The sequence below is a fragment of the Electrophorus electricus genome, chromosome 3 (assembly GCF_013358815.1).
Source record: "Electrophorus electricus isolate fEleEle1 chromosome 3, fEleEle1.pri, whole genome shotgun sequence".
Classification (NCBI taxonomy): domain Eukaryota; kingdom Metazoa; phylum Chordata; class Actinopteri; order Gymnotiformes; family Gymnotidae; genus Electrophorus; species Electrophorus electricus.
Window position 1 is genome coordinate 17261585 of NC_049537.1, and position 27262 is coordinate 17288846.

The following is a 27262-nucleotide window of genomic DNA, read 5'->3' on the forward strand; positions in this document are numbered from 1 at the left end:
CTCTACTGATGAAACATTGGTCTGTTACCAAGTGGAGTTGCTTGACGCATTCAGTGGTTGCCAATGTAAACATTACTGCATCTCGCATCTTTATTTTGAGCCTGCGGCGCTTTTTTAGATAACATCAAAACCTGTTTTGATAACAATCCTAAAATAAGGAAAGCAATCCCTTTGATCTGACAAACAAGTGTAGTCTTGCTTAACTTTGGTAAATAACCCACTAGTGGGCCTATAATAATAGACCTTATAATGAGGACAATATTGAAATTACCAGGTGGCCGGTCAAACATTTATGATGTTATTTCAACTGATGGTGGACAAAGAAAGGAAAGCACAAGAGTTAGGACTGGGGCTTTATTAATTTATAAGATGCTACATATCCAACAAAATTGGGAGTTTCTTTTTACACCATAGACTACTTAACTAGGAATATTAATATTTTTAGATCATAGATAATAGATGTAACTATTTATTTATTTATTTATATACATACAAAATGGTCACCTTTCGGTTTACATTACGGTGAAGGTTTGGGGTTCTAGGACAGGTGTTTTTTTTCCCCCCTCCATTTCCTTAGTGTTTTCATGAAACAGCTACCGACAGCCCCAAAGACCTTTTATTCCATAGCTCTACAGAAACCTTCAGTCATAAATTTAGTATTACTACTGCTGTCTGAACACCATTCAATTCTGTTCTTAATACTCAATTATATGAATAAATGAGATGACAGACTGAAAGTATAGCCTTTTGGAAGTAAAGAATACACAAAGTACACCCCCTTAAACATATTCAAAAAATCATGAGACAAAGAATATATCAAGTCACAAAATGGTCCCTTTTAGAATTTTTTTAGATGTCCTCATTCATGTGAGAAACACTGAAAAAGTGAAAGAACAAACTGTTCCAAGGGGAGATATAGATAAACAAACATTCTTTATAAGCAGTGCATTTCTTTCATTGAAACAGTGCTGTGCAATAAAAGCTTTATTCTTAATTTAATTCAAACCAAAAAAAAAAACAAAAAACTGAGGCATGAAAAAATAAGGGGTGGGCAAAACTAATGTTAGTTAGGACAGTGTCTTTAAAGCCTAACAGTAGGACAAACCACTGTATAACAAAAACAACAGAAATGACTCGTCTCCGAGCCATGCATTTGTTGCAAGAGAAACAGTCAGCATGGCTTGAAAACACATGAGCAGTTCACAGGACAGGCCACTAAACAGCTGAGTGGTTTTGAAAAACTGCATTTTGATCTTCCCAATATTGCACATAATGTAGAAAGGAAGAATGAAAAGGGAGCAGCTGCTGGGCTTACAATGTCTTTTTTGATGAGCATCAAAAGGCAAGAGGTCCTCAACAAGCCAGCTTTCAGTGAACTGGAACCTAGAGCTTTGACAGAGCTTAGGCAATGTGGTTGCTTCATTATAATACAGCGAAACAAATTAAAAACATTACATTTAAGTTTAAATGTCGCACGAGTGAAGCAGCAGTACTAAGGGCTGAAAGGAAGCAAAATTTTGCCTACAAAAGCAGCTCAGTGAAACAAATTAAAATAACTGTTTTGCTCTCACTGTAAACATGCGATCGCACATCCATCAACTGGCAAAATGACAACAAAAAAACTTAAAATGTAACACTATTTTGATCATAATGACAGGGAACTTGGCCTATGCAAAGTGTTTTTCCCCTTTTGTGTAAAGCCCTGCACTTTACTTCTAACCCCCTAAAAATTGTCATAAAAGAGGTTTGAGTTAATGGATAGATGCCAATGTGACTAAGGGCATTTAGTGTCTCTACATGTAATAAACTTGCAATTTATGGCCTCCTTATAAAAAGAATGCAATAAACAACACCTCACTTGACTGCAGTTGTACATCTGGCATTACAGAAATTTACTTTTTCATACTGTGCCTAAAATAGTCTGGGAGGAGGGCCATAATGATGTCATTCCTTTTTGTGGTAAAAACTAATCACTTTTTTCCCTTGAATGGATCTTTGCACATAAAATTTAATTATTTCATAATATCCTTTATTAATCTTACGTTTTCTTCTACCCAACACTACCCAAAAGATATAGCATTCCAATCACACAAATTCTGCCTTCGTTACTTTGTATTGTTAGTTTGTTTCATTCACAATGCATGCTATGGCTGCTCCCTCTTAATCTTTACAAGAGCAACTTCCCAACAATGACACCAATGACAAAGAACAACACAATTAGAGCGATCACTCTGATGCTCAAGCTTTCCTCCTTCACTGTGACTGATGAGGGTGAGGAATGCTGAGATGTCATCACTGTACTCTTCCTCATTCGCAGACCATCATCTTCCTGCTGTGGAGGCATTATAGTAAACATTGAGAGAAAATTAACCAACAAGTTGGAAGTGTTACACTTCGTATTCCTTACTCCTTTACTACATATGCTTTGATTTTACTTTCATTCTGTTTCTAAGATATCTCAGAGCAAATTCTGTGATACAAAAAGCTTACCCTAATCTGTTTGTTTTCTTCCCGTAGTCGTTGCACCTCCATCTGAAGCCTCTTACACTCTTCCATGATCCTCTTCACTTCTCCGTCATCCAGACTGGACACCATGGACTTCATTGACAACGTGGACGACTCAGATTTTAAAAGGCTAGAGGACATCACCTTATTGCTGTCTATGTCATGCTGTTGACATACATACATGTTCACATGCATTCATACACAAATATGCATATAATCAATTCATGATACTATAGAATCCGTAATCTCCACATCAAAAATGAGACACAGTTAACAGATCCATTATTGTATTAACAACTCCAGCCTGACCTAAAATGTTACTTTAACTTCAGTTCCCAATCCAAATTAATTTGTACTGCACCTTTTACAAGTAGTCCACCTATACACATAACCTAATTAATCCTACAAAGTGTCTTAGTTTGAATGTCCATTTATATGTTTGTGTTTAGTATGTTTGATATATATTGCATGGATTAGAATAATATATTTATTTTCCTACAACATTCATATTGACAGTAGTTGATGCATTTATTAGAGTTAAGGAGATTAACAGGGACACAATGAGCACACCAGGAAAGTTACCGTTTTCTCATTCTCATTTGGCATCTCAAAGACACACCGCAGCTTGGAGTCCATTAGCTCCTCTGGCTTGGCGTCCTTCCACTGCACATGAAGAGGAAGAGAAAGAGAAGAAGAAAGATATGAATCACAGATGAGTTCACTGAAAGGATAAAGGAAGCAAGCAATCCACACATATGTATACTGTACAACAACAACGTATATATGGCCTTAGATTTTTGTGTGACTGCAGGAAAAAATTTATATTTAAAAGAATCATCACTTTAGATCTACTGTCCATGTATAAGAAAAGGATGGAAACTCAGTAAAAGAACAGTTACTAGATCAGTACTCACCACTCCCTCCATGTCAGTCATGTCTGGTGGAGCCATTAAAGACTGCACCATAAACTTGTGTTTGCTCTTCTCATTGGGGTCATAATCAAATGGCTGCAGCATCACTGTGAACAGACAGACAAAACTAAATTTAAACATTTTCAAAGCTACCAAGCACAAATACACACACACACGTTTAAAGTGACAAAAGGGTGTAATAGTTTTGAAGCAGTGCATCATAATTTATCTGTATTCCCCTTGGTCTCCTCTGGGGGTGTCTCGTACATGCTATACATGTTTTCATATGAGCTTTGTTTGGCCTTTTTTGTCTTCAAAGGGAAAACACCTTTAGATGTGGCCACTAGAGCTGAGCTCATACAGGGGACATGGCAGTTGCAACCTTGCTCTGGCTTTGTACGCTGTTATGGCAATCAAAAGGTTTTAACACTGCTCATGGGAAACAGAAGGCAGACCCAGATTGTGAATATCCCATGTCGTCAGTCTTATTTTTCCAAAATGCCATCTGTAAAACAATCCGAATGAACATCAATATAAAACTTTAAGTACACTTTAAGTACAAAGAGTGGAAAGTTTCTATTGTATCTCTTTTAAAATGACAATCATGACTTTCAAACTGTAAGGATTGGCACCAGGCTGAGGCCCCCTCCATCCACCAGGGGGAGGCCTCGAGTCAGGCACACTACCAATCAGGCCTGATGCCCAACAGCTGGGCTAGGTCTGTATAAGCCTGTCCCCTGCAGAAAAGAATTACGACGTCGGCGACCGCGAATTACTGGCGGTTAAGCTTGCCCTCGAGGAGTGGAGGCACTGGCTGGAGGGGGCAAAACACCCCTTCCTGGTCTGGACAGACCACAAGAACTTGGCGTACATACAGCAGGCCAAGCGACTTAATCCGCACCAGGCTAGATGGGGACTGTTCTTTGCCTGGTTTGACTTCATTTTAATCATACCTGCTGGGCACTAAGAACACCAAACCAGATGCTGTCTCCCGCCCATGGGAATCCTCGCCTTGTTCTGCTCCGCCCTCAACAGTTATCCCCAGGGCCCACATCGTAGCGCCAATCCAGTGGGGGGTTGAGAAGGCAGTACGTCAGGCCCTCCTTGCTGAACCAGACCCAGGTGGAGGTCCTCCGGGGCGGTTGTATGTACCTAAGGTGGTTAGATCTCAGGTCCTCGAGTGGGGACATGCATCCCCATTTTCGCCGCACCCAGGAGTCACACGGACGCTTGAGTTTCTCCATCGGCGGTTTTGGTGGCCCTGCATGGAACCCGACATCCGAGAGTTTGTGAACTCCTGTCACACCTGTGCTCAGTGACCCCAGAACAAGGCCCGCTGGACTGTTGCATCCACTGGCTGTCCCTTCGCGCCTTTGGTCTCACCTGTCACCTGATTTTATCACAGGACTGCCCCCATCAAGGGGCAACATGGTGATTTTGGTGGTTGTCGACAGGTTCTCCAAGGCCGGCCACTTCTCTGCCATCGGCGCAGGAAACAGCCAAAGTTTTGCTTACACAAGTTGTCCGTCTTCATGGGCTGCCTAGCGACATCGTGTCAGACCGTGGGCCTCAATTCACTAGCCACTTCTGGGGGGCCTTTTGTCCATTTTTGGGGGCAGAAGTCAGCTTGTCCTCTGGCTTCTGTCCGCAATCCAATGGCCAGACCGAGAGAGTCAACCAAGACTCGGAGCGCACCCTCCGCTGTCTGGCCTCTTCCTGCCCATCCTCTTGGTCTGAGCACTTATTATGGGCAGATTTTGCCCAGAACACACTGCAGCACTCCTCCTTAGGCATGTCACCATTTGAGTGCCAGTACGGGTATGCTCTGCCCATGTTTGCTGATCAGGAGGCCGATGTGGGTGTCCAGTCTGCTGAGCAGACAGTCAGGCGTTGCCGCCTAGCTTAGCAGAGGGCATGCAGGGCTCTCTTATCTGCTAGTGCTGCTCAAAAGCATTACGCCAACAAGAGATGGTGACTTAGCCAGACCCGCTGTCCCGGCCGATATCAGCCAAGGACCTGCCTTTGCGTGATTATACTCACAAACTCACCCCTCGCTACATTGAGCCATTCAAGGTTCTTCGCCGTGTAAACCCAAATTCTTAGCGCCTTGCCCTTCCCCCGTTGTTGCGTGTCCACCCCACTTTCCACTTGTCGCCTTAAGCCTGTATTGCGTTCAGTGGGCCCTGCTGACCCACCGAGACGGCACATGGTGGACGGTGCACTGGCATATTCAGTCAAGCGTTTCTTGGATGTCCGGCAAGTTCGTGGTGGAGTCCGGTATTTGGTGGACTGGGAGGGATACGGGCCCGAGGAGTGGTCCTGAGTCCCCTCCCGTCACATCCTGGACCTTGAACTTATTCGGGCTTTTCAGCGGGATCATGCGGCTGGTCTTGGGACATGGGGGGGGGGGCGCTCCTGTAAGAGTTGACACCAGGCAGAGGCCCCCTCTGGCCACCAGGGGGAGGCCTTGAGTCAGGCACACTACCAATCAGGCTTGATGTCCAACAACTGGATTAGGTCTATATAAGCCCAGTAACTCACTCAGTGCTGAGCATTTGCTAAAGTTTTGAGCCAAGCTTCTAGCCAGTAACTCTGTGTATTGAGGTGTGTGTGTGTGTGTGTGTGTATATGTGTGAGCCCTTGTGCTATACCTCTCTTCTGCTCTGCGTGGGTGTCTCTGTTTTTACACATCCCCTCACTTCTCCATGTTTTCCCTCTCAAGTCTGTCTCTCTCCCGAGGCTCCCCTTAGCCACTAAAGTTCCTCCCTGTTTTCTGGTTTTGTTTGGGAAGTTTTAGAGTTTGGTTTTCCCCAGTGCATGCCATTCTTCTTGTGGTGTCCTTCGTTAGCTCTTTTTCCACGCTCGGCGTGTTTTCGTTTTTCCTCCCGTTTTGTCGTCTTCCATTCCTTTGAAGCGCATATACACGCAGGTCGTTGTACGGGTGCTGCAGTCTAGCGAGAGCTCATTCACCTTGCAACAAAGCGGCCGTGGTTCGACTCCCCACCAGGTTTTTTTTTTTTTTTACTTCTTGTTTTACCCATTTTAAGATCTAACTGTTTTGCACACGGGCCCACCAACATTAAAGCGTGGTAGCTCACCCAGCAGTGTCGGTGTCATCACCGATCTGTCCTGGGTTTCAGCCCCCTTACACAAACTATGTGCCGAAAATTAGTGCGAAAGTTTTAAAGTTAGAATTTCATTGCTGATTTTTACAAGTAAATTATGCAATACATTATTATAAATTACATTCAATGCATCACAGGGGTAACTGCCTCTCATTTATTATTGCGTAAATGAGGCAGTCTTGGAAGAAATTAGGTTCCAGGACACAGCATTAATTATGTATTGGAATTTCCCAGTTCCCTCTGCCAGTGTGTCAAACCAATGTTTCACTCCCCAGAGGAATCTCAATGCAACTCCATGTCCCACTGTGAGGTGTTTATTAAAAGTCAATGGTATAAATTATGCTGTAAATGTTTCATATACAATGTACAAAGCAAATTAAGACTTCAGAAGATTAATTGTATAGTCCCTCATATATATTCATGCTCTCATGATTCTTAATGTCCCAATCATTTTAATGACTAGAGGACTGCTGGTTTTTAAGAAGAGATTTGATTATTTAAAAATTGTATTTTATTAAAATAAGTTCTGTTTCAAATTTAAAACTGTAAAATAAATTGTATTGAATCTTCAAATATGTGCATCACAGCATTGAAATCCTCACTGATTTCAAATCATCAGTGTGTGTCATGATTGGCCACCCTCCTAGCTATTTTCATAGTTTCCCTGTCACGTCTGTTTTCTTTTACTTCCTTATTCCGTTTCTTGGTTTTGTTTTCTCCGCCCCTTGTCTGTTCCAGTCCTTGTTTTGGTTTTCCCTGTTCATATGCTTACCTGTGTCTGGTTAGTGCTTGACTGTCTTGGTTATTTATGCTGTATTTTGTTCCCCAAGTTGTCTGTTATTTTGTTAAGTTGGGTCATGTGTGGAGTCATCGCCATTTTGGTCCTCGTTTTATTTATTTGCTTAGTTCGTTTGTTACTTTGCCTTAGTGTTTTCCCCGAGTCTCTGTTTTATTTGCCTCCTGTGTTTAGTTTCCCTCATTTATTAAAGAACCTCCTACATCTGCATTCTGCTTCTCGCCTCATCCCTGCAAATACGTTACAGTGTGGTCTATGTGATCAGACTTTCAGACAATTTACACAATTAGTCCAAGTTAAAGATGATCAAATTTCACAACACTCCCTATCACAAGCTAATTTAGCTCAGATGTCCATGTTCACTTGTGGAGTATGCATATAGTTCATGCATTTACCTGAGACATTAATCGAGGTTCCAGCATCAATCACTCCACTGTTTGGTCGCACGCAGTAGCGGCGCGGTGCAGTTGTCTTCACCTTAAAGCACACATTTCTGTCTGTGGGATTAGCAAGCTTCAAGGCCGTGGTCACCACATCTGTAAACGGTCCTAAAAACAATGAAGGTACAATTATATCCATATAAAAAATCCTTACTCTTCTAAGTACAAAATATTACAAATGTATTTAAATTGCCAGTCTGTCATCCAACCAACCTAAATAACCTGGAGCAAATTACAGGAACTCACTTCCAAACAAGTGTGCAAAGATGGTAGAAACCTAGCCTCAGTCTTAAAAATGCTATTGCATAAAAATGCAGCATAAGGTGATTCTAACCAATGCTAGTCTGAGGGTGCTGAATACTTAAGCAAGAGGTTGTTTTTTTTTTTTTGTTTTTTTGTTTTTTTAAAAGATCTGATGTTGACACTGATCATTTTTGTTAAGAGCATACTGGTGTGCAGCAAAAATATTAGCAGGAACAATGTGTTTTATTTGTAATCTACATTAATCTGATTATTTTAAAAGAGAGTAAATACTTTTGCAAGGTCCTGTATCCAATTACTTTATTTCTGAACTATATTTATTTATTTACTATGCTTCAAATAAGAATGAAACAATAGAACCATGCAGCAAAACACTTTACAAGTTCATAGCCAAATGTTTCGGGGTCATTCCACAACAATTCAGCTAGGAGTTGTCCATTGGTATCCTATATTTTGTCATTTAGTGGATGGGTAAGAGCTGAACCCATTTTGTGGAAATTTTTTATGGCAATTTTCAACATACTGGATTTTTTTTTTAAAGGCAATATATTGTGCTACAACTATGCTGATTTCTTTCCCCAAAACTTCAAACAATTTCAAAAATTTTTATAATTCATTTTTGAAAATGAATCTCCTACTTTACTTTCTTTAATTTTTGATATGCGATACCAAATGTCTTAAAAAATAAACAGATTTGTTACAATAAAGCCATACCTTGCAGGAATCACAAGCCCTACCCACAGTAGTATGTTTGAATACAGTGTGGATGGAATTAAAAGTTGATTTTGTTACTCCGGACAGGTGCTCTGATACTTATATGCACCCCCCCCCCACCCATTCTCTGTATTTACTGAGTACTGACAAAAGCATGGGCATAGAAATTGTAACAGATGAGGATGTTCAATAAAAATTAAAAAAAAGTTTAACATATTTACAGTGAAACATTAAGTGACAATAGGCGTATTGAATCAGAAACAGTCTAAGCTGCTTTCCTTTTTCTTGTACTGTGTCTTCATACTGTTATCTCGGTGGGTGCCACAGCCTGGCATACTCGCACTGAAGATCTGCATAATATCAAAAAGTGGTTTAAATTTTGGAATTTAATCACAATGTACCAGGCCCAACTTCCTTCTAGCTCCTGAACAAAAATTCTTGAGATCAACAGATCATCAATAAAAGTTTCTTGAGAACAACAGAAGACTGCCCGGTTCCATTTTTCATCACCCTTGGCTATGGTGCCATCAAGTAGGTACTGCTGCACCTCAGCAAACTGCACACAAAGCTCTGCTCGCACTAGTTGTCCATCTGACTCTGAGCAGGCACTCTGAGGATTAATGACTTTGGAAGAGGTTAGTTAATGACCTTTGGAGGAAGAAGTCCCATGTGCTCCAGCCATGTAAGGAGCAGCACCAGTGTAGCACTGCAGCGATGCAGCTCTTCGCTTTTAACCTCAAAGAACACCTGCATATACACCACTCAGGAAAAAATAGGAGGGAAAGGGTGAAGGGAAAGGGTGACAAGTATCAGAGCACTCGTACAGAGCAACAGAATCGACTTTTAATACCATCCGCACTGAATTCGAACATACAGGGCAAGGGCCGAGTGAGGGGGTGTGGACAGTAACTAATAAAAATCATAACTTCATTAAAACAAAAATTATGGGCAAGTCATCAAAACGAGCCATTTTGAAGAAAATAAAAAACCTAATAACTAACCATAACTTAAGTTTTCTTTTTTTCAAAAACAATTCACAATAAGTTAGTCCCAGGTTGTAAACCACCCATCAACTAAATAGCATCAAAATCTGAGACACCAAGGGACAACTGGATGAAGTGGTGTAGAATTACCCTTCTGAAACCTCAAAACTCAAAGGATCACATGCAAGCTTTAGAAGAAACAACAGATGTTATTGTGCTGTCAGCTGTGCCTCGAGTGCCAATGTACCACTGCCATTACCCTGAACACAGCTCTGTGGGATAAAGCTTCCTAAATTTATCTTAAAGTAAATGGGGCAGTAAATGAAAACAAAAGGAACAAAAGTTCCACTACAACTACTACAAAGCTGTCCATAGTTGGTAAGAAGTCTGTTATTGTTGATCAAAGCTAAGTTACAAGAGAACATCTTGAAAACTGACTGTAAATACTGCCTTTTTCATTTTAATACTTCTGAAAAATCTAATTCCATACTATTTGGACTATGAGACAGTGTGTGTGTGTGTGTATGTAATTTAAAATAAATAAAATTATATATATTACACACACACACATACATACACACACCAAAAAAAGGGTCTCACACTAATATTTCGTTGGACCGCCTTTAGCTTTGATTACGGCACGCATTCGCTGTGGCATAATTTCCACAAGCTTCTGCAATGTTACAACATTTATTTCTGTCCAGTCACATAAATTTTTCCCCAAGATCTTGCATAGATGATGGGAAATTTGGACCACTGCGCAAAGTCTTCTCCAGCACATCCCAAAGATTCTTAATGGGAATGGGGTTCAGGTCTGGACTCTGTGGTGGCCACTCTTTTATAATTTGAGCCGGATGAATCCTGACCTCATTCTTTGGGCACATAACGTTGCTGAACCTAGACCTGACACACTGCAGCAACCCCAGATCATAGCACTTCATCACTTCAGCTGCCTCTCCTTACCCTGATGCGTCCATTACTCTGGTACAAGGTAAATCTGGACTCATCAGACCACATGACCTTCTTCCATTGCTCCAGAGTCCAATCTTTATGCTCCCTAGCAAATTGAAGCCGTTTTTGCCGGTTAGCCTTACTGACAAGTGGTTTTCTTAAGGCTAAACAGTTGTTTAGTCCCAATCTCGAGTTCCCTTCGTATTGTGTGTGGAAATGCTCTTACTTTCACTATTAAACATATTACTGAGTTCTACTGTTTTTCTAGGATTTGATTTCACCACACATTTAAGTGATCGCCGATCACGATCATTCAAGATTTTTTTCCAACCACATTCCTTCCTCGAAGATGATGTATGCCTACTGTCCTTCCACTTTTTAATAATGCACTGAACAGTTCTTAACCCGATTTTAGTAGTTTCAGCAATCTCCTTAGATGTTTTCTCTGCTTGATGCGTGCCAATAATTTGACCCTTCTGAAACAGATTAACATCTTTTCCACAACCACAGGATGTGTCTTTCAACATGGTTGTTTAACAAATAAGAAGCTACTCACTGCAACAGTTAGGGTTAAATAACTTGTTGCCAGCTGAAACAATCACCTATCCAGTAATTATCCAATGGGAGGCTCTTACCTATTTGCTTAGTTAAATCCAGGTGGTGACCTTTTTTTTTTGGCCAGGCAGTGCCCCCCTCCCCACCCCCCAAATATAAATATAAATTTTATATAATATATATATATATATATATATATATATATATATATATATATATATATATATATATATATATTAGTAGACTACATGCTTATACTTTACTACATACAAAAATCAAACAGATACTAGATAGTGTAGTCTCAAAACAAACATGTTGCACTAAACCAAAAAGACAAAATTATCCCACGGTACCTTAACTAACTAAACAGGCAAGTTCAAGTATCTAGCCAGATGGCATGCCCCTAATTTGAGATCACAAATAGTGCAACATAAATAACAAATGCGGTTACTGAAACATAAAACTATATACTGTACTATACACAATTACTTTTTTGCCAAAAACCTGAGGTTCCACAACCAAGCGCCCTTAGTAGTAGCAGTGTTTTGAAAAAACAGGGCTCCAAAGGCAAAGGTGGCAAGTCTCAGAGGAGACATCAAAAAGGCATTTTCCCTGCAGCCAAAATTCCACAAAACACTGTTCTTTTCAGTAGCATGTACTTTTGTCTCGCCATATTGCTGTTTATTTGAATTTGGCATGAGTTGTCTGCAGCATATTGACTGATGTCTAAAAACAATCAAGACGTAGAGACAGCAGCAAGCTTATGTATCAAAATTTCTCACACTGCCAGAAGATTATTGTAGCCTGTCTAAAATCACCCATTATGGAGCATGGCTTTGCAAATGCACAGACCACAGATTTTAAATCATGTCCAAAGAATTATTTCACAATTTGGGATTATCTGCAACTGCATAATCATCAAGACATTCACACACTGTAAAGATGGTCACTAGAATGTCTTCACATCTTGCCACCTGGTGGTCTCAATCAGTCTGAAGTGCAGTATTTAGAAATTTTGTGCAAAAAAACTAAAGTGCATTAAGATAAAGTTAGTGGTGAGTTGGGGGAGGGGTTATTGAGAGGTGCTTAAGATACTTCGAATATGCGCTGTAGCATCGGTTATATCCCTACAGGTAAAGTGTGAAAAAAAATCTGCCTTGTCGTCATAAAATGAACTAATGCTGCAAATAACAATCGTGCTTACTCCATGTGTGTTAACCACAGTATGAGGGTACTACGGGTAAATACATGGAATTAACTTTGCAGTATTTGGATTTTATTTGGGTTTTCTGATATTAGGCATAACTCAGACATTTTAATGCTGTCATAATCTGGTCTTTTGTTTTATGAAGGTCCGTGTTCATATGATCAAATGTGTTATAATGTATCAGACAACTGTCCAGTTTTGAGCCAATCATTGAGAGTTTAACACAGACATCTAATATTGAAATGGCAAGACTATCACAATTTTGACACACTCCTTTTCAACACATCTTTCCATGCCTGTGAACATGGTGGAGTACAGTCAATAACACACAAGACTGGGTGAGGGCAATGAGCACCTATATATAATTTCTACATGCTTTAATACTTAAAATAAATCAAATCATCACTATTGATTATTGTTTCTGACTTTTCTGATTTGCATTACTGGATATTTTAATAATACAGTCTTAATATTTTAAATAGGCTACATTAGACCATTTTCCTTTAAGGCATATAATTAAACAATTAACCAAATATGATGTAAATAACACAGATTTCTACACTATATGAAGCAATATTTGGGCCAAATAGTCTATCCAACTAGTTGGGATAAAGATAATTCAAATGCTGCACGATGGGTTTAACAGTGAAAGAATATACGAGAAAGGTAAATGGAACTGAATTACTGTGTCCATTTAAGGCGGCTTAGAAATGCTCAATAAGCATATCTGTGAGGATGCTGCGTTTGTCTGTTCTTAGTGATACTTCGCATAAGCACATCAGCAGATGTGGCTTCCAATTCATCATTTTTACATCTGCATACGATTTACACCCTGACAAGTCACACAATAAACCAATACAACTTAACATGTGTAAGGAATGCTTAAAAGTAACAATCCCATTCATTAACATCTGAACCAGCAGTCACTTAAGTAATTTAGGAGGCTGAGAGAAATGTAATTAAACTTTATAGGTTTGTAGAAAGTCCATCCCTGTAAACACCCCATTTCATGTAGCAATGTTAAGCCTGCCAAAAGACTTCTGAGATTTAACTGGCTAATGGCTATGTTTTGGAAGTTATTACATCACTGAGTAGCCCAATAGTAGATTGCCCACGGACGCCAATTGCAAAGCTTTGATTTGATGAAACATTTTTTTTGCATTTGGTGGCACCCCAAACTGACCCAGATTGCCTGGTTTTAGCAGCCTATCAAATTTCATGAAGATTGATAAAAGCATTAAGATTCTGCTGTTTAAGTAAATAAAGCTTCACCTCTGAACTGTTGATTGACTTATGACAGCTGGATTGTAAAAAAAAAGTCAAAATATTTGGATAATTATAGAGGTTCAGACTCCTGTGAATATTTTGGCACCAAATTTGTGGAGATCTGGTGAAAAAACCTGGGACTCCTTCTCAAAAGTAGGTTTTGCATATTAGTAAAAAGCCATCATGATGGAAATGAATGGGAGGAGCCCATAAAAAAAAGAAGAAAAAAAAAAAGAAAAAAGTTTGAGAAATTATTGATCAAAATGTTTAATGATGCATTATAGTGTCACCATCAAGCCAATGAAGCATGCTACGTTCTGTTATGTTTGGTGATTCTGGGCCTTAGTCCTTGTGGGCATTTAGTTTTGGCCAACAAAAAGACAACAATGAAGATAAATTCCAGCAATTACAGTACTATGTAGTACTAAGTACTAAGCCCTTGTACTCTCACAAAAGCTGCTGCTGGCATTAGTCACACTGAAAAGCTGTACATACCGGCTAGTAACATCAAAAACATGTTTCCTTGCATGCATTAATCTATGTGAAAATGCAGTTTTGAAAGGAGAAACAGGTAATCTGTTTAGACAAAAAAATTAATTTTAGGCCAAAACCTTGGCCATCAAGCAATGTATTCATAGATATTTGTGTTATAATGTAATGAAATCGTTAAAGCTATTAAATGCTTCAAATGTCAGGTTCCTAGTACTAATTGGGAACAATTCTGACAGTCAGTTTCTCTAGAAGTGTATTAATATGTGGTTAAAAGGTGTTTATAAAAAGTTAAATAAGAGTCTAGATGTTACTCAAACTCATGACAGTCATGCATTGTATTGAAATATACAATTTTCCTTCAAATGCAGGACTTTCTTTTAAAAAATGGAAATATACCTTGATAGCAACTTTTTCATGTTTTTATGAAGACCTCATCACATTTTATTGCATTTTGACCTGCACGTCACTTTTTGTTTCCTGATGTGGATTTAAATAAACACTGACATTCCTGGTTCTGACAATGTTTTGCTGGAATTACAAACATCGCTATTATGTTCTGGAAGTTGCTTGAGTCTCCAGCATTTTTCTAAACTAACTCTAGCATAGTGCTAACTATCGACAAAGTAGGCTTTTAGTGCAGCATGGCAGGCTAGCTTGGCAAGGTTAAGATACTATTTTAGCCACAGTGAAATGGCTCCAAAATCCCTTTTTTTTTTGTTGAGAAACTAGGAAATTAACCATTTTTCCCATGAATTTAGTAGGCCTTAATTATAAAGTATAAAAATACAAATTTGTATAAACAATGTGAGTATGCTACATTACAAACAAGAATTGGACAGTTACCAATATTACTGGAATTTCCACTGACAAACTATAACTCTTTACTCACTGTAATTATGCAGCCTAAACAAAACTTTTAAATGTCCAGTATTCATTTATAAGACAGACCGTCACTGCTCATATCACACATCCAAAAAGTGAGGTGAAACTATCTAGTGATATTCTGTTTACATTATTTGCATGAAACAAGGTCAGAAAATATAATTCTAGCCTTCTGGCTGTGGAGAGGTCCAAAAATCACTATAAAACCAAAAATAGGTAGACACCCATCCATCACACTTACATGTAGAGCTGCGACGGTGACAATAACTGCATGATTGCAATACTGTGGTAATGTGATGCCTACCATGAGGTTTGGCTCATTAGCATCATAACCTCAATTTTTTTCATGTCTGGACATTTTCTGAAGTGTGAAAATGCATGCCTAGCAGATTTTTTTTGTCAGACTTATTTTCACTGCTGGAATTACTTTGGCAGGGGTGGCACCCGTGAACAGTGTGCAAGAGGCATGGCATAAAAAGTATACTACAGAAATTATTGTATGTTGTATATATTGAAGATGGTAGATGAACAGCAGCAGAGCTTGCATCTTCAGGATATAGGTGCTAGTGAGAAAGTCTTGATACAGGCTACAAAAACTGCATAAAGTCTACAATATCCAAATATACAGAACAGTAAATCTAATGCCAGTAAAAAAGCTACTGTAAATATATGAGAAATCATGCTGTAAAAATTGTCGCTACTTTGTAAAAAGCATGAACAATGAGGTTACAGACCAATGTATGTTTTGTTGTTCAACCACAAATGTGTTTAATGCAATAACAAGCAGTAGTAGGACAATTCATGTATCATACATATTCTAACTGTTGTAACTGACTCTTAAATGGGCTGCATGATTCATGGAAATGTTTAACCTAAGCCTAGCAGTGGAAGCTCTGGAAACAGTATGTTTGAAACTGTTTTTACTATTAACGTGCGAAAGTAGACATTAAAATAACTGGAAATTTATTCAATTACTTATTCAATGGTTAATCCTAATAGGATCCCCCCTTAAAACTGGACAAAGTTCATTTTCCTTTGCAAGAAGCATGAAGACTGAAAAAATTAAGCTGCAGGATATTCAGATTCACTTTAGCCTTTTTTTTTTGTTTCATTTCCATTGCTCCAGAGTCCAGTGACTTGTGTTGAGCTGCTCATACATGGAAACCCATTTCAAGAAGCACTCTTCAAACAGTTCTTATGCTGATGTTTCTTACAGAGGCAAGTTAAGACTCAGTAGTAAATGACAACAGTGCACATGTGATTTTTATATATTAAATGCTTCAGCACTCAGTTTTCATACATTAGCAGTTCATGGCTCAGCAGTTGTTGCTCCAGGATGCTTTCATTTCATAATAATAGTGCTTACAGTTGACAGGGTCAGCTCAAAAAGAGCAGACATTTCATGAAGTGACTTGTGGAAAAGGTCGACCCTATGACAGTGCCATGTTTAAAGTCACTGAGCTCTTCAGTACAACCCAATATACTGCTTTTCTATGGTTTTCTATGGAGACTGCATAACTATGGTTTTATACACCTCAGCACTGGGTATGGCTGAAACACCTTAACTCAATTATGATGCCCATACACATTTGGCCATATACCTGAAGTATAGTGTACCTGAAAAAACTGAGTACAGTATCAGATTGTACCATCATTCTTGTAAGACCAGCAATAATAAATCCAACTCAGTGGCCAGATATATCAGTCATATCTGACCAAAATTCTTTTATATATGATAATGAAATATATAACAGTTAAAAAAAAAACAAAAAAAAAAAACATACAAGACACCTAGAAAGAAAACCAGACTGTTTACATAGAAGCAAGATCCTTACTTAGCAATTAGCTTGCTTACTTACATCAACATCTATGTACCTGAAATGTAGCAGTCGATTGAAAGCTACATTTTCTGAATGAATGACTTCTTTTAAAAATTGTATAGCCTAATTCTGGAGTTATTTATGACCTACTACAAACACAGTGATCTCATCAGTCACCTAAATTAGTCTTTACTACTATTTATGTGCCATGTGATTTGCTTGCTTTATACCAAGATGTGAGACAGATTATGTCTATGCCAGTGCTCCTTAAAGGATGATAAAATGTCATTCCATTTTATTTGCATGAATTCATGTCAAAAAATTGCAAAACCTGAGGCACCCTTCATCATAGGATACAGTTTTACACAAATGCATCAATTATCAAATGATGCACTGGATATTTGTTGTATCCACAAAATAACCATGTTTAAATAAAGGAGAAACCAATTGCATCATCCCAAGAACCATGCAGTAAAAACACTAAAAAGTCTGCATTAAAAGGATTGGGATAATTTATAATTACTGCTACATTCAAATAATGGATATAAATTGAAATATATATTACAATATCATAGCAATTTAGATAAATCATACATTATTGCAGCAGCAACTTGTTCGCTGTTTAAATTAACTTTAAACATATAAATTATAATTCTCAATAAAATACCACTAACGTTACTAGAAATGCTCATCTTGTGCTGACACTTACTGACCACTGTATTAGGTGCATCTGTCTTGCTGGTACATTTTATAAAGGATGCAATTACATCTGTTGGCATGACCACCACTGTCCATCTACTAACCTGTTCATCACTGGTCAGTTCCTAACAACAAGAAGATTAGCTACTGGCTAAATAGTAATTGGGGATGGAATATTCTCAACACAGCATTAACACATACTGTAGAATGGATGTGCATGTTTAGCTTCTACAAGTTTGTCAGGTCCAGCAGTGTTGCTAGAATTTTTCCCAGTGTTTAAATGCCACTGTTGGGTCGACAGCGGGCCAGCCACCCAAAAATATACAAAAAAGTGGTCTCAGGAAAAGAAACTGATCATTGACACTACAGGATGGCTAACAAAATGTGCATGGCAACAGATGGGCTATAGACTAAGACTATAATAAATTGATTGGTACGTGTAAATCACTTAGTTAAATGAACCTTTTCATTTAAGGTTCAAACTAGCTTTTTACTGTCTACAAATAAAATAGTCTTTGTGTAAACAGAAGTTTAACTTACCCACTGCCACGACCAGCCACTTGAAACATAACGTCATCTACTCTGCATGAGTACCCTAGATGCCTATAGATCCTTTTATGTAACTCTTCTGACCAATGAAAAATTAAATAGAAAACGAACAGATGACCAACATTCACAATGTCAGTCTAATTGAGTTGAGTTTTTTTAACCAGCTACTGAAATAATCATTTATCATAATACAATTAGGTATTAGGTAAAGATGGTGGTATAAATCGTACGTGGGACGTATTTCGACTAGGTTTCTATAGGTACATTAACAGGTAATAAAATCGTTTACTGTAACTCGAAGATTCGGTCTCATGGATATGGCCACTATATAGCCCACAGATAAGCTAGTTTAATTGCACAGTCTCGAGTTATCGAAACTGTCCCAAAGGTACTTTGGGTAATGCTGTACCCAAGTCAGTCGGTCAATCATGTCAATTTTCAACTGACTTAGGCGTGGCAAAAATAAGACAGGGCGAATATGACCAAGACCCAACTAACTTGTGGCAAAGTTGTTTTCACCAACGAAATCCGTAGCTTCACTTCGAGTGCGTGATCACGAAAATGTACAATACATTTATTGGTGACTGCGTATAGAAATAGATATGTTAGCTGTGCAGCAGTAGCTAGCTATATGCAATAAGGTTGTAGATGTGGACCATTCACAGCTTTAAGTTGGTTGTAGCCGTGAAGTCATCAGGGGGAAGGGTTTTAACTACTCCGCAGTTATTACCCCTTATGCAAGTAGGTAGATATAACCCTACAAATCTAATAAAACAAAGTTAGCTACGCGCTCGAATGTCTGGTGGACTTGCTAATGCTAACTTATCTTACATTATGAGCTCTATCGACTAAGGTTAGGCGTCTTGAATGGAGGGGCCTACTAGCTAGCTAAAATCATAGCTAACCAAGCTAGCCAGATATGTGATTATAGCTAGCTAAGCTCTGCTTAGCTCACTATTAAAGCTCATGAAGTGAAGGGCATTTGATTTCAGATTAGCGAGCAAACTAGCTATCTAGTTAGCTAACCAACAGACGATATTAGCTGCGTCCCACATCTATTACAGAAACGGGCCTAACATGAACGCCATCATAATACCCCTCTATAACAACAACTTTCTTTTCATTCACACTTCTAGGTCCTAGCTAGCAAAGTCCTGCATTCCTGATGTCCACCTTACCTCGGAATTTCAGTTCGTGTTGAGGTTCTAGAAGCAGGACCTGCTCTGGCCTGGCCATATCCCAGCAAATCGGGCGTCGTAACTTCAATATTTTATTAAACAAACCGGCCCCTCACACACTCACTACTATGGTGTGTTACGCGTGACAGTTAAATCAATTGGTGTGGAAAATGCAGAAGAGGTACTGAGTCGTACGACTACTGAAAAGAGGTACACTGCTATTCGAGCCACTTAGCTATCTTAGACTGTTGTGATGCAGCAGGAAAGGGGCTGAAAGAGAGGCTAAGCGTGACGTCATACTCCCTGTAATAGCCACTCCGTGATGCCGGAGTGGGGCATGTTACATGGGATATCTTAGCTTCTGATATTTAAGTCGCCGTATGTGTGTATGTGTATATGTGTGTGTGTGTATATATATATATATATATATATATATATATATATATATATATATATATATATATATATATATATATATATATATATATCCTTTGGTACAGGAAGTCGGGGGTTATAATCCTGACCAGGCCATAAATGCTGCCCACCTACTTAATTAACAATGAAAGTTCGGAGCAAGAGAGTCATACTGGCTTGGACGTCGCCCGGGTCAACAAGTTCCACGTCCGATGTTGGGGGACCAGGTCAATCTGATGAAAAGTGGGCAACTGCAACAAATACAAGGCCCTCATGGATGAGAGTGGAGAATAGAAGACTGTTGGAATGCTACTATACAAACAACCCCAGTTCTGAACTGAAATTCTGTACTACATTCGGTTTACCTAAGTACCTTCAGTCTGATCAGGGTTCCAGCTTCACATCAAAACTTTTTGCTCAGGTCATGTCAGAGTTAAAAATTTTAACACCAGGTAGCTAGTGCATATCATCCCAAAAGTCAAAGAGCACTGGAGCGATTCCATCAGACGTTTAAGAATATGCTCCGCTTTTATTGTTTGGAAGCAGGTAAAGACTGGGATAAGGGTGTTCCCTTGCTACTGTTTGTGATATGTGATACTGCTCAAGAGTCTTTGGGGTTCAGTGCAAATACCCAAGTTTTGGTCGTGAATTTCTTTGTCCCTTCAAACTGCTGTATAAGAAGTGGTTAGCTCCAGATACAACAAACTCTTCATTATCTGTGGATAAGTTTGTAACTATGCTCTGTGAATGGTTACATGCTGCCAGTATCAAAGATAGACACAATTTGGATGCAGCTCAGGAATCTATGAAAGGTAAATACAACTGTGCTGCAGTCAGTCGGTCATTTGAGATAGGTGATAGTGTTAGTGCTTTTACTTAAGCCTGGTTCAACCCTTCAGACATAGTTTTTGTTGAGCTTCATACAGACCAGAAAAACATGTTGTGAGTTGAAGTTTACTGCCACTGCTACCGTAGCTCATTCTTTGCCCTCTCCAAATTCTGTAATGTCAGATTAATGTGAGATTAATGTCAGATTACACTCCAGAACAAGATGATTTTAGTCTGGGTAGAAACAGCATTCCTACTGCCAGATTACCAAATTCGGAAGCATTGAAACAATTGTCTACTAAGTTATCATATGTATCTTTATCCATTCAGTCCGATCTTTTCACGTTGATTGACTAGTACCCTTCTCTTTTTGTTGATGTACCTACCTGTACATCGGTTTTAGAACATCATATGTATGTACAAGGTCATTCTCCAATTAAACAGCATCCCTATAGTGTGAGCTCTCAGAAACGATTGTTACTTAATAAAGAAACTGAATATTTGTTGGCCAATAATCTTGCTAAATCCAGTAATAGCTCCTGGTGTTCACCATGTTTGTTAGTACCGAAGCCTGATGGTACTTTCCACTTTTGCACGGACTACCGGAAAGTAAATACTGCTACAGTACCAGATTCATTCCCTCTCTCCTGAATGGAAGATTGTGTCGATAGAGTGGGTTCTGCAAAGTTTGTCAGCAAATTAGATTTACTAAAAGGTTATTGGCAGGTCCCTTTTACTGATTGTGCATCATAGATCTCCGCTTTTTCTAAACCAGACACTTTTCTGCAATACACGGTTATGCCTTTTGGATTGTTTAACACCCCTGCCACCTTCCAAAGTCTTTTGATTATCGGTTTGAAAGGTGTATTGAATTGTGAATCTTATCTCGATGATTTTGTTGTATATTCAGATACATGGGAACAGCATTTGGGGACACTGGAGACTGTATTCTCTAGGTTGCGATGTGCTTCATTAGAAAAGTGCAAATTTGGAAAAATTGTGATTAGCTACATTGGAAAAATGGTGGATCATGGACAGGTGCATCCCTTGGATGCTAATGTACAAGCCATCAAAGCCTTTCCCCAGACAAAATGGGACCTACATCGTTTTTTGGGGATGGCTGGCTACTACTGTTGCTTTTGTAAAAACTTGTCAGATGTTGTCTTTTGACTTCGCTTTTATGCAAAACACTGCTTTTGTATGGAGTCCAATTTGCCAAAATGCTTTGGACTCTGTGAAAAGTTTTCTGTGTAGTTCAACTGTACTCCTTGCTGCAGATTTTACAAAGCCTTTTAAACTTGAAGTGGAACTGGTGCGGTACTCCTACAGGAGGATCCAGCTGGTATTGACCACCCTGAGGTAATAAAATGATATTGTAAGCAGAAAAATAGGGATGGTCCAGAATAAACTGGTTTCCTGCAAGAAAGGCCTCTGTAGGCTTCAACATAAATCCTCAGGAGGCCTCTTTGACAGGCCTCTAGGGGCTTCAGTCAAAGGGGGAGCCTTGGTTCAAGGACGGGATAGCCCGGCCAAGCACCGGAAGAAATAATATGGACATCACCGGAGGAACCAATATAGGGAACCGGTGATATAGAATATGATTGCCTTTAAAAAAAAAAAAAAAAAAAGAATTAGTTCAGGATGAACCTAATGGTACCAAGAACAGGTTGATTTAAGTATTGAATATCAATTTGCATACATTGAATAATATATGGTTTGGAGAACAATAGTGGAACTGGGACAAGTTTTTTTTAATGAAAAAATAAAAATGGTTATGAAGAAAATGTATCAGGTGTGCCCACCTGAGACTGTTAGGCATTCTCCAGACAATGCCTCATTTGTAACATTGAGCTCAGAATCAAGATGAGACCCGCTCTTCTCTTCAGTTAATTCCAAAGTCTGCATCTTTATATCTATGTAGTGTGTATTGAATAAACAGTCTTTAATTTAGGAAGATCTAGGAACGACACTACCAACGAGAAAGAAGCCCTTGCTCTCCTTTTTGCTCTGCAACACTTTGAAGTTTATCTTGTTTTTGAACCAGATGTGTAACTCTAACTCTAATGCGCTAGTCAATGATCATTCAGGGATTTCCTCTCAAGATAGTTCATAAAAAGGGTTTAGAGAATGTGATTGCTGACACCTTGTTGATGGATTAAGGTTTGCTGGAGTTTGTTGTGTTTTTTTTGTTTTTTTGTTTTCCTCCCACAGGTCTCATACTCAAGGGGGGAGGTGTTGTGCTCCTGGACTGCTGCAGTGTGCTCCTGCTCCAGATCAGGATTTGGGTCTTTCTGTGCATCTCATTACTGGCTCCGCCCTACCCTAAGTGATTGCTGTGGCCTATATAAAGACACTGCTGGGAGAGGACGGCAGCTTTCCCAAGCTCATACAAGAGTTGGCCTAACAGTGTGTGATTTGTGAATTTGCATGTTTGGTTTTCATAGTCTTGGCTGTGCTTACCTTGTCTTGTGATATCCATAGTCAGCTTGTGTCTGTGTACGTGTAGATCTGTATGCAAGCATTCATTGTGTTCTGTTTAAATTGTGATTTCTGTAATGGAGTAAATGTTCTAGTGTATTTTTATATATATAGTTACTGATTGTAGGGAGTAGTGCCTGTTTGTTTGGGTTTGTGTTTATTGTCTGTTTATTGTAAGGGAGTTAGTGTAAGATTGTATTTTATTTTATTTTATTTTTGTTCTATGAAGTGTAGTTTGTTGCGGTGTTTCTTTTGGCTTTGTTTATGTTGGCATTCAGCCACTCCTGAAGTTAATCAGTTTTTGTGTATATATGTGTTCATCCTTCAAATTCAATACACAAAGTTTCACCTCATCTACCAGTCCAGTTATTAGTCACTCCACATACCATCGCATTGCTATTGCGACCTTGCTGCCTAGACAGAGTCGTAACAAAGGGGAAGCCAGGATGACAGGTAAGAGGGGAAATATGTCAAATTGGGAACCAATACCCAATGAGTCCATTCACCAAGCTCAATAGTAGAGCTGCTGACCTGAGATTGAAACTAATGGCTAAGATGGAGCAGACTACCAAGACCAAGTGAAGTACCTAAAAGGATACTGGAAGATGTGAATGCAGCCCTAAAGACAACCTCTACTGTGACCCTCACTTGAGATCACTGACACCTGAGATGTTTGGCTACAGGGTGAACACCATCAATGTGCAATGTTATCCATGGAGAAGGAGGTTGGAGGCCAAGATAAAGGCCACATGCAAGGATGCATCAATGCCCAGTGGTTACAGAACTTGAGAGCTGACCACAGCAGGATCCAGTAACCATCACACTAGCAGACATCTAAAAGGATGAAGAGAAAGGAAATGGTCCATGCCTACTGGCTGAAGAAGCTTACAAATGAACCAGCTACGATTCAATGCCCCATACATGGATCCTGAGGCTGTAGAACAAACAGGACTCTGTATAACATCAAGAACTCAATGGAGCTTTGGAAGAGGACAACTTAGTCACTTGGTGTCCTGCATAGGTAGATCATCTCACCAGGATATACAGAAAAAAACATCGGATAAGTGTGGTCGTACAAGGAGATCTACTAGTAGGATCACACTACCTGAAGGTAATATAACAGATGTTGGTACCTTGGACTCATGAAGAGGCCACAAAAATCAGCTACAGCCAAATACTTGTGATGCAAGTCCAGGCAAAGTCAGCTGAATGAGAAAAACAAGATCCGAGCTATCAACACCTATGCCTGGCCAGTCATCAGGTACCTAACTGACATAAGCTGGCCTAAGGAAGAGATAGAAGCCGCTGACATCAAGACAAGGAATCTCCTCACAATGTGTGGAGGGTTTCCTCCAAATCCAGCAGTCTGAGACTGTACACTAAGTGGAAAGGGGGGCCAAGGACCAGTGAGCATTTAAAAAACAAGATCCAGGATTACACCAGAATAAGTGACAAAGTGCTTAGTGACTACCTCAGAGAGCAGAAACCCAAGGAGGAACAGGGATCATCATGGGAGGAAAAACCCCTGCACGATATGTACCACCCGCAGATAGTGGAAGTGGCTGATATGGAGATGTCCTACCAATGGCTGGAAAAGGCTGGATTGAAAGACAGTACAGAGGCACTAATCATGGAAGCACAGAAACAAGTGCTAAACATGAGATCAGGTGAGGCTGGGATCTACCACACCAGGTAGGACCCCAGATGCATGCTGTGCAAAGATGTCCCTGAGACAATCCAGTACATAACAGCAGGATGCAAGGTACTAGCAGGCAGGGTATACATGGAATGCCATAACCAAGTGGCCAGCTAATTGTACAGAAACATCTGTGCTGACTACCACCAAAGGTGGTGGAAAATGACAGTGCTATGATCATTTGGGACTTCAAGATACAGACAGACAAGATGGTAATGGCTAACCAACTGGACCTAGTAGTGGTGGACAAACGGCACAAGAAAGCTGTAGATATAGATGCAGCAATCCCAAGTGACAGCAACATCAGGAACAAGGGACATAAAAAGCTTGAAAAATACAAAGGTCTGAAGGAAGAGATAGAAAAGATGTGGAAAGTGAAGGCAATAGTGGTTCCCATAGTAAGTGGAGCACTAGGGACTACAACACCCATACTGGGAGAATGGCTCCAACAAATACCAGGAACAACATCCTAGATCTCGGTCCAGATAATTGCATTCCTGGGAACAGCTAAGATACTACGCAGGACTCTCAAGCTCCCAGGCCTCTGGTAGAGGACCCGAGCTTGAAGAAAAAAGTGGGAAGGGCAAATGGGGAAATGTTTTATTTATATATTATAAAGGTACACAGCATTAAACATTTTATCTCCTAGCTACATAATTAACACAAACAGATGTGTAGCACCTGGCAGCATGGATGATGATGGTGGTGATAATGATGTTGATAATAATAATAATAATAATAATAGTACTAATTCACATACATATTTGTAGTAAAAATCAAATATGCAATGGCCATTTTTTAATCAGATGTACTTTAGAAATACTTTAAAATCAATATAAGAAGCTGGTGGAGTGCCACAAAAAGCACAGATATATTCTACAGCTTTTGTTTTAGTTAGAACTCATGACCAAGCTTTCCATTTCCAGCCTGGAATAGCCGGGATCTCATATGGATTCCTCATACTACTAATATTTTAGCATTTGCAATCAGTATTACCATATGTCCTATATGCATGTCAGGCAGATGTGTTAAGACAAATAATTTAATTAAACGGCACAGATAGATACCTCTGTGGCCTGACCTACTGACCTAAAATATTATTACATTGTGGTGCCTCATTATCTTTGTCAACTTCATGCTGTTTCAAACATATTTTACAGTACTCCTTCATAATTTCTTTGTTCTTCAATAGTTATTTCATAATCCCATATTGAGTCACAAAACAGTCAAAACTTCACCAAGATGATTTGATGAGATGAGTGATAGAGATTAAATGTACTGTAAAGAATAATTATTTTTCATTTTAGATGTATGCAATGCTTGAAGATGCTCAGTAATAGCCAAAGCCATAACAGCTGTTAATGTAAGATGTGTTACTCCTGTTTAAAATCTCACTGAGACTAAATCAAAGCATCTGATCGTAAGGCACTACAAAGTAGTAGTACTAGTCTAAATAATGGATACACAGGAGAACTGGAATAAAAAAATATTGACCAACCCTCCCTATAAGCTTTGGGTGTTTACAAACTTTGAATGACAATTTCACCCTGCTCAGTATCATTACAAGTGCACCCAGAGTACCCTGCCAAAGAGACTCTCTCCATTTCCATCTAGCTACCTCTGCAAAGGCATGTACAGACAACACTCAATACCTCACCATTACCAAGCCTGCTGATCATCAATTTTCTTTCTTTGTTACATTGAAACTAATATTAGTATGAACTGGGGAAACCTGATCTGATCTTTATGTACTTCTGTGAGATCATAGTTGTGTGTATGCATGGTCAAAGTGATCAAGGGGAGGGGCAAAGATAGCCATAAGTTCTGTAAACTTTTTTTTATAACAGAAAAAAATATTTAATTCCACATGTGCAGCTCTCCCAGTTATCCAAGTAAAAAAAAAAAGTGGAAAAAAGTATTTAAAACGTTCAAAAAGAAGGCAAGACAGAGCAGAATAATTCTGTGGTATACTCCACTTCTAACCCGACCTGGCAATGTAGCCTCCTTTACTGTTCAGACCAGGAACAGGGTGGGAAGGTAGGGTTCCAGGCTGGCTAGTTGCCTGGCTTTTATATGTTGGTTCTCCCGCCATTTCTCTAAAGGATTGAAACAATAACAAGAATTGTACATACATTAGAATCTCTCCATCATAATTATACATTTAAACGGTATTCCAACATAAGTGATAGACCGCAATGTAAAAACCTCTTAGCATTAAACACGTAACAGTTTTTATCCGGCTTTGGTTTCATTTATTTGGTGTTTATGTATCCAAGTCGATGGCGTGTTCCCTTCCTTTATAGTGGAGGATGGTTCGTCCTTCGTCGATTAAAGAGAAGACGCAAGCGCGCCTTCCAGCCTCTTCGCTGTCGACCGTTACGTCATATCCCGGGACATCGTGATGTAAGTATGTTTTTCTTGGTTTCGTGTCTCTGTCTAAGTTAGGGTGAAGTGCAGGTGGTGGCGTCACAGAGATTAAGAGACACTTAGACATACACACACAGACTCAGAC

At 39.3% G+C, this 27262-nt stretch overlaps 1 protein-coding gene across 4 annotated transcripts; it reads right to left on the minus strand.

Annotated features, from left to right (window-relative positions):
• Positions 1 to 338: 338 nt before the first annotated feature.
• vapb (VAMP (vesicle-associated membrane protein)-associated protein B and C) lies at positions 339 to 19594 on the minus strand. 4 transcript variants are annotated; one of them, XM_027010749.2, is made up of 7 exons: positions 19335 to 19594; positions 9401 to 9499; positions 7733 to 7885; positions 3420 to 3523; positions 3088 to 3168; positions 2491 to 2670; positions 339 to 2332 (listed from the first exon to the last, which is right to left on the minus strand). In XM_027010749.2, the coding sequence occupies exons 2-7, from the start codon at positions 9432 to 9434 to the stop codon at positions 2168 to 2170; spliced, it is 717 nt and encodes a 238-aa protein (XP_026866550.1). In that variant the 5' UTR covers positions 9435 to 9499; positions 19335 to 19594; the 3' UTR covers positions 339 to 2167. The 4 variants fall into 4 exon arrangements, with proteins under 4 accessions (XP_026866550.1, XP_026866551.1, XP_035379808.1 ...); XM_027010750.2 differs by lacking the exon at positions 9401 to 9499 and having other exon boundaries at positions 2491 to 2598; XM_035523915.1 differs by lacking the exon at positions 9401 to 9499 and having other exon boundaries at positions 339 to 2329.
• Positions 19595 to 27262: the final 7668 nt, after the last annotated feature.

Bases quoted from the DNA above. Each gene is read 5' to 3' on its own strand.
- vapb (XM_027010748.2), bottom strand. From the start codon at position 19,392: ATGGCCAGGCCAGAGCAGGTCCTGCTTCTAGAACCTCAACACGAACTG. The intron at 7,886-19,334 runs GTAAGGTGGACA...CATTGTTTTTAG, and splicing joins ACACGAACTGAAATTCCGAG to GACCGTTTACAGATGTGGTG. The intron at 3,169-3,419 runs GTGAGTACTGAT...CTTCATGTGCAG, and splicing joins TGACTGACATGGAGGGAGTG to TGGAAGGACGCCAAGCCAGA.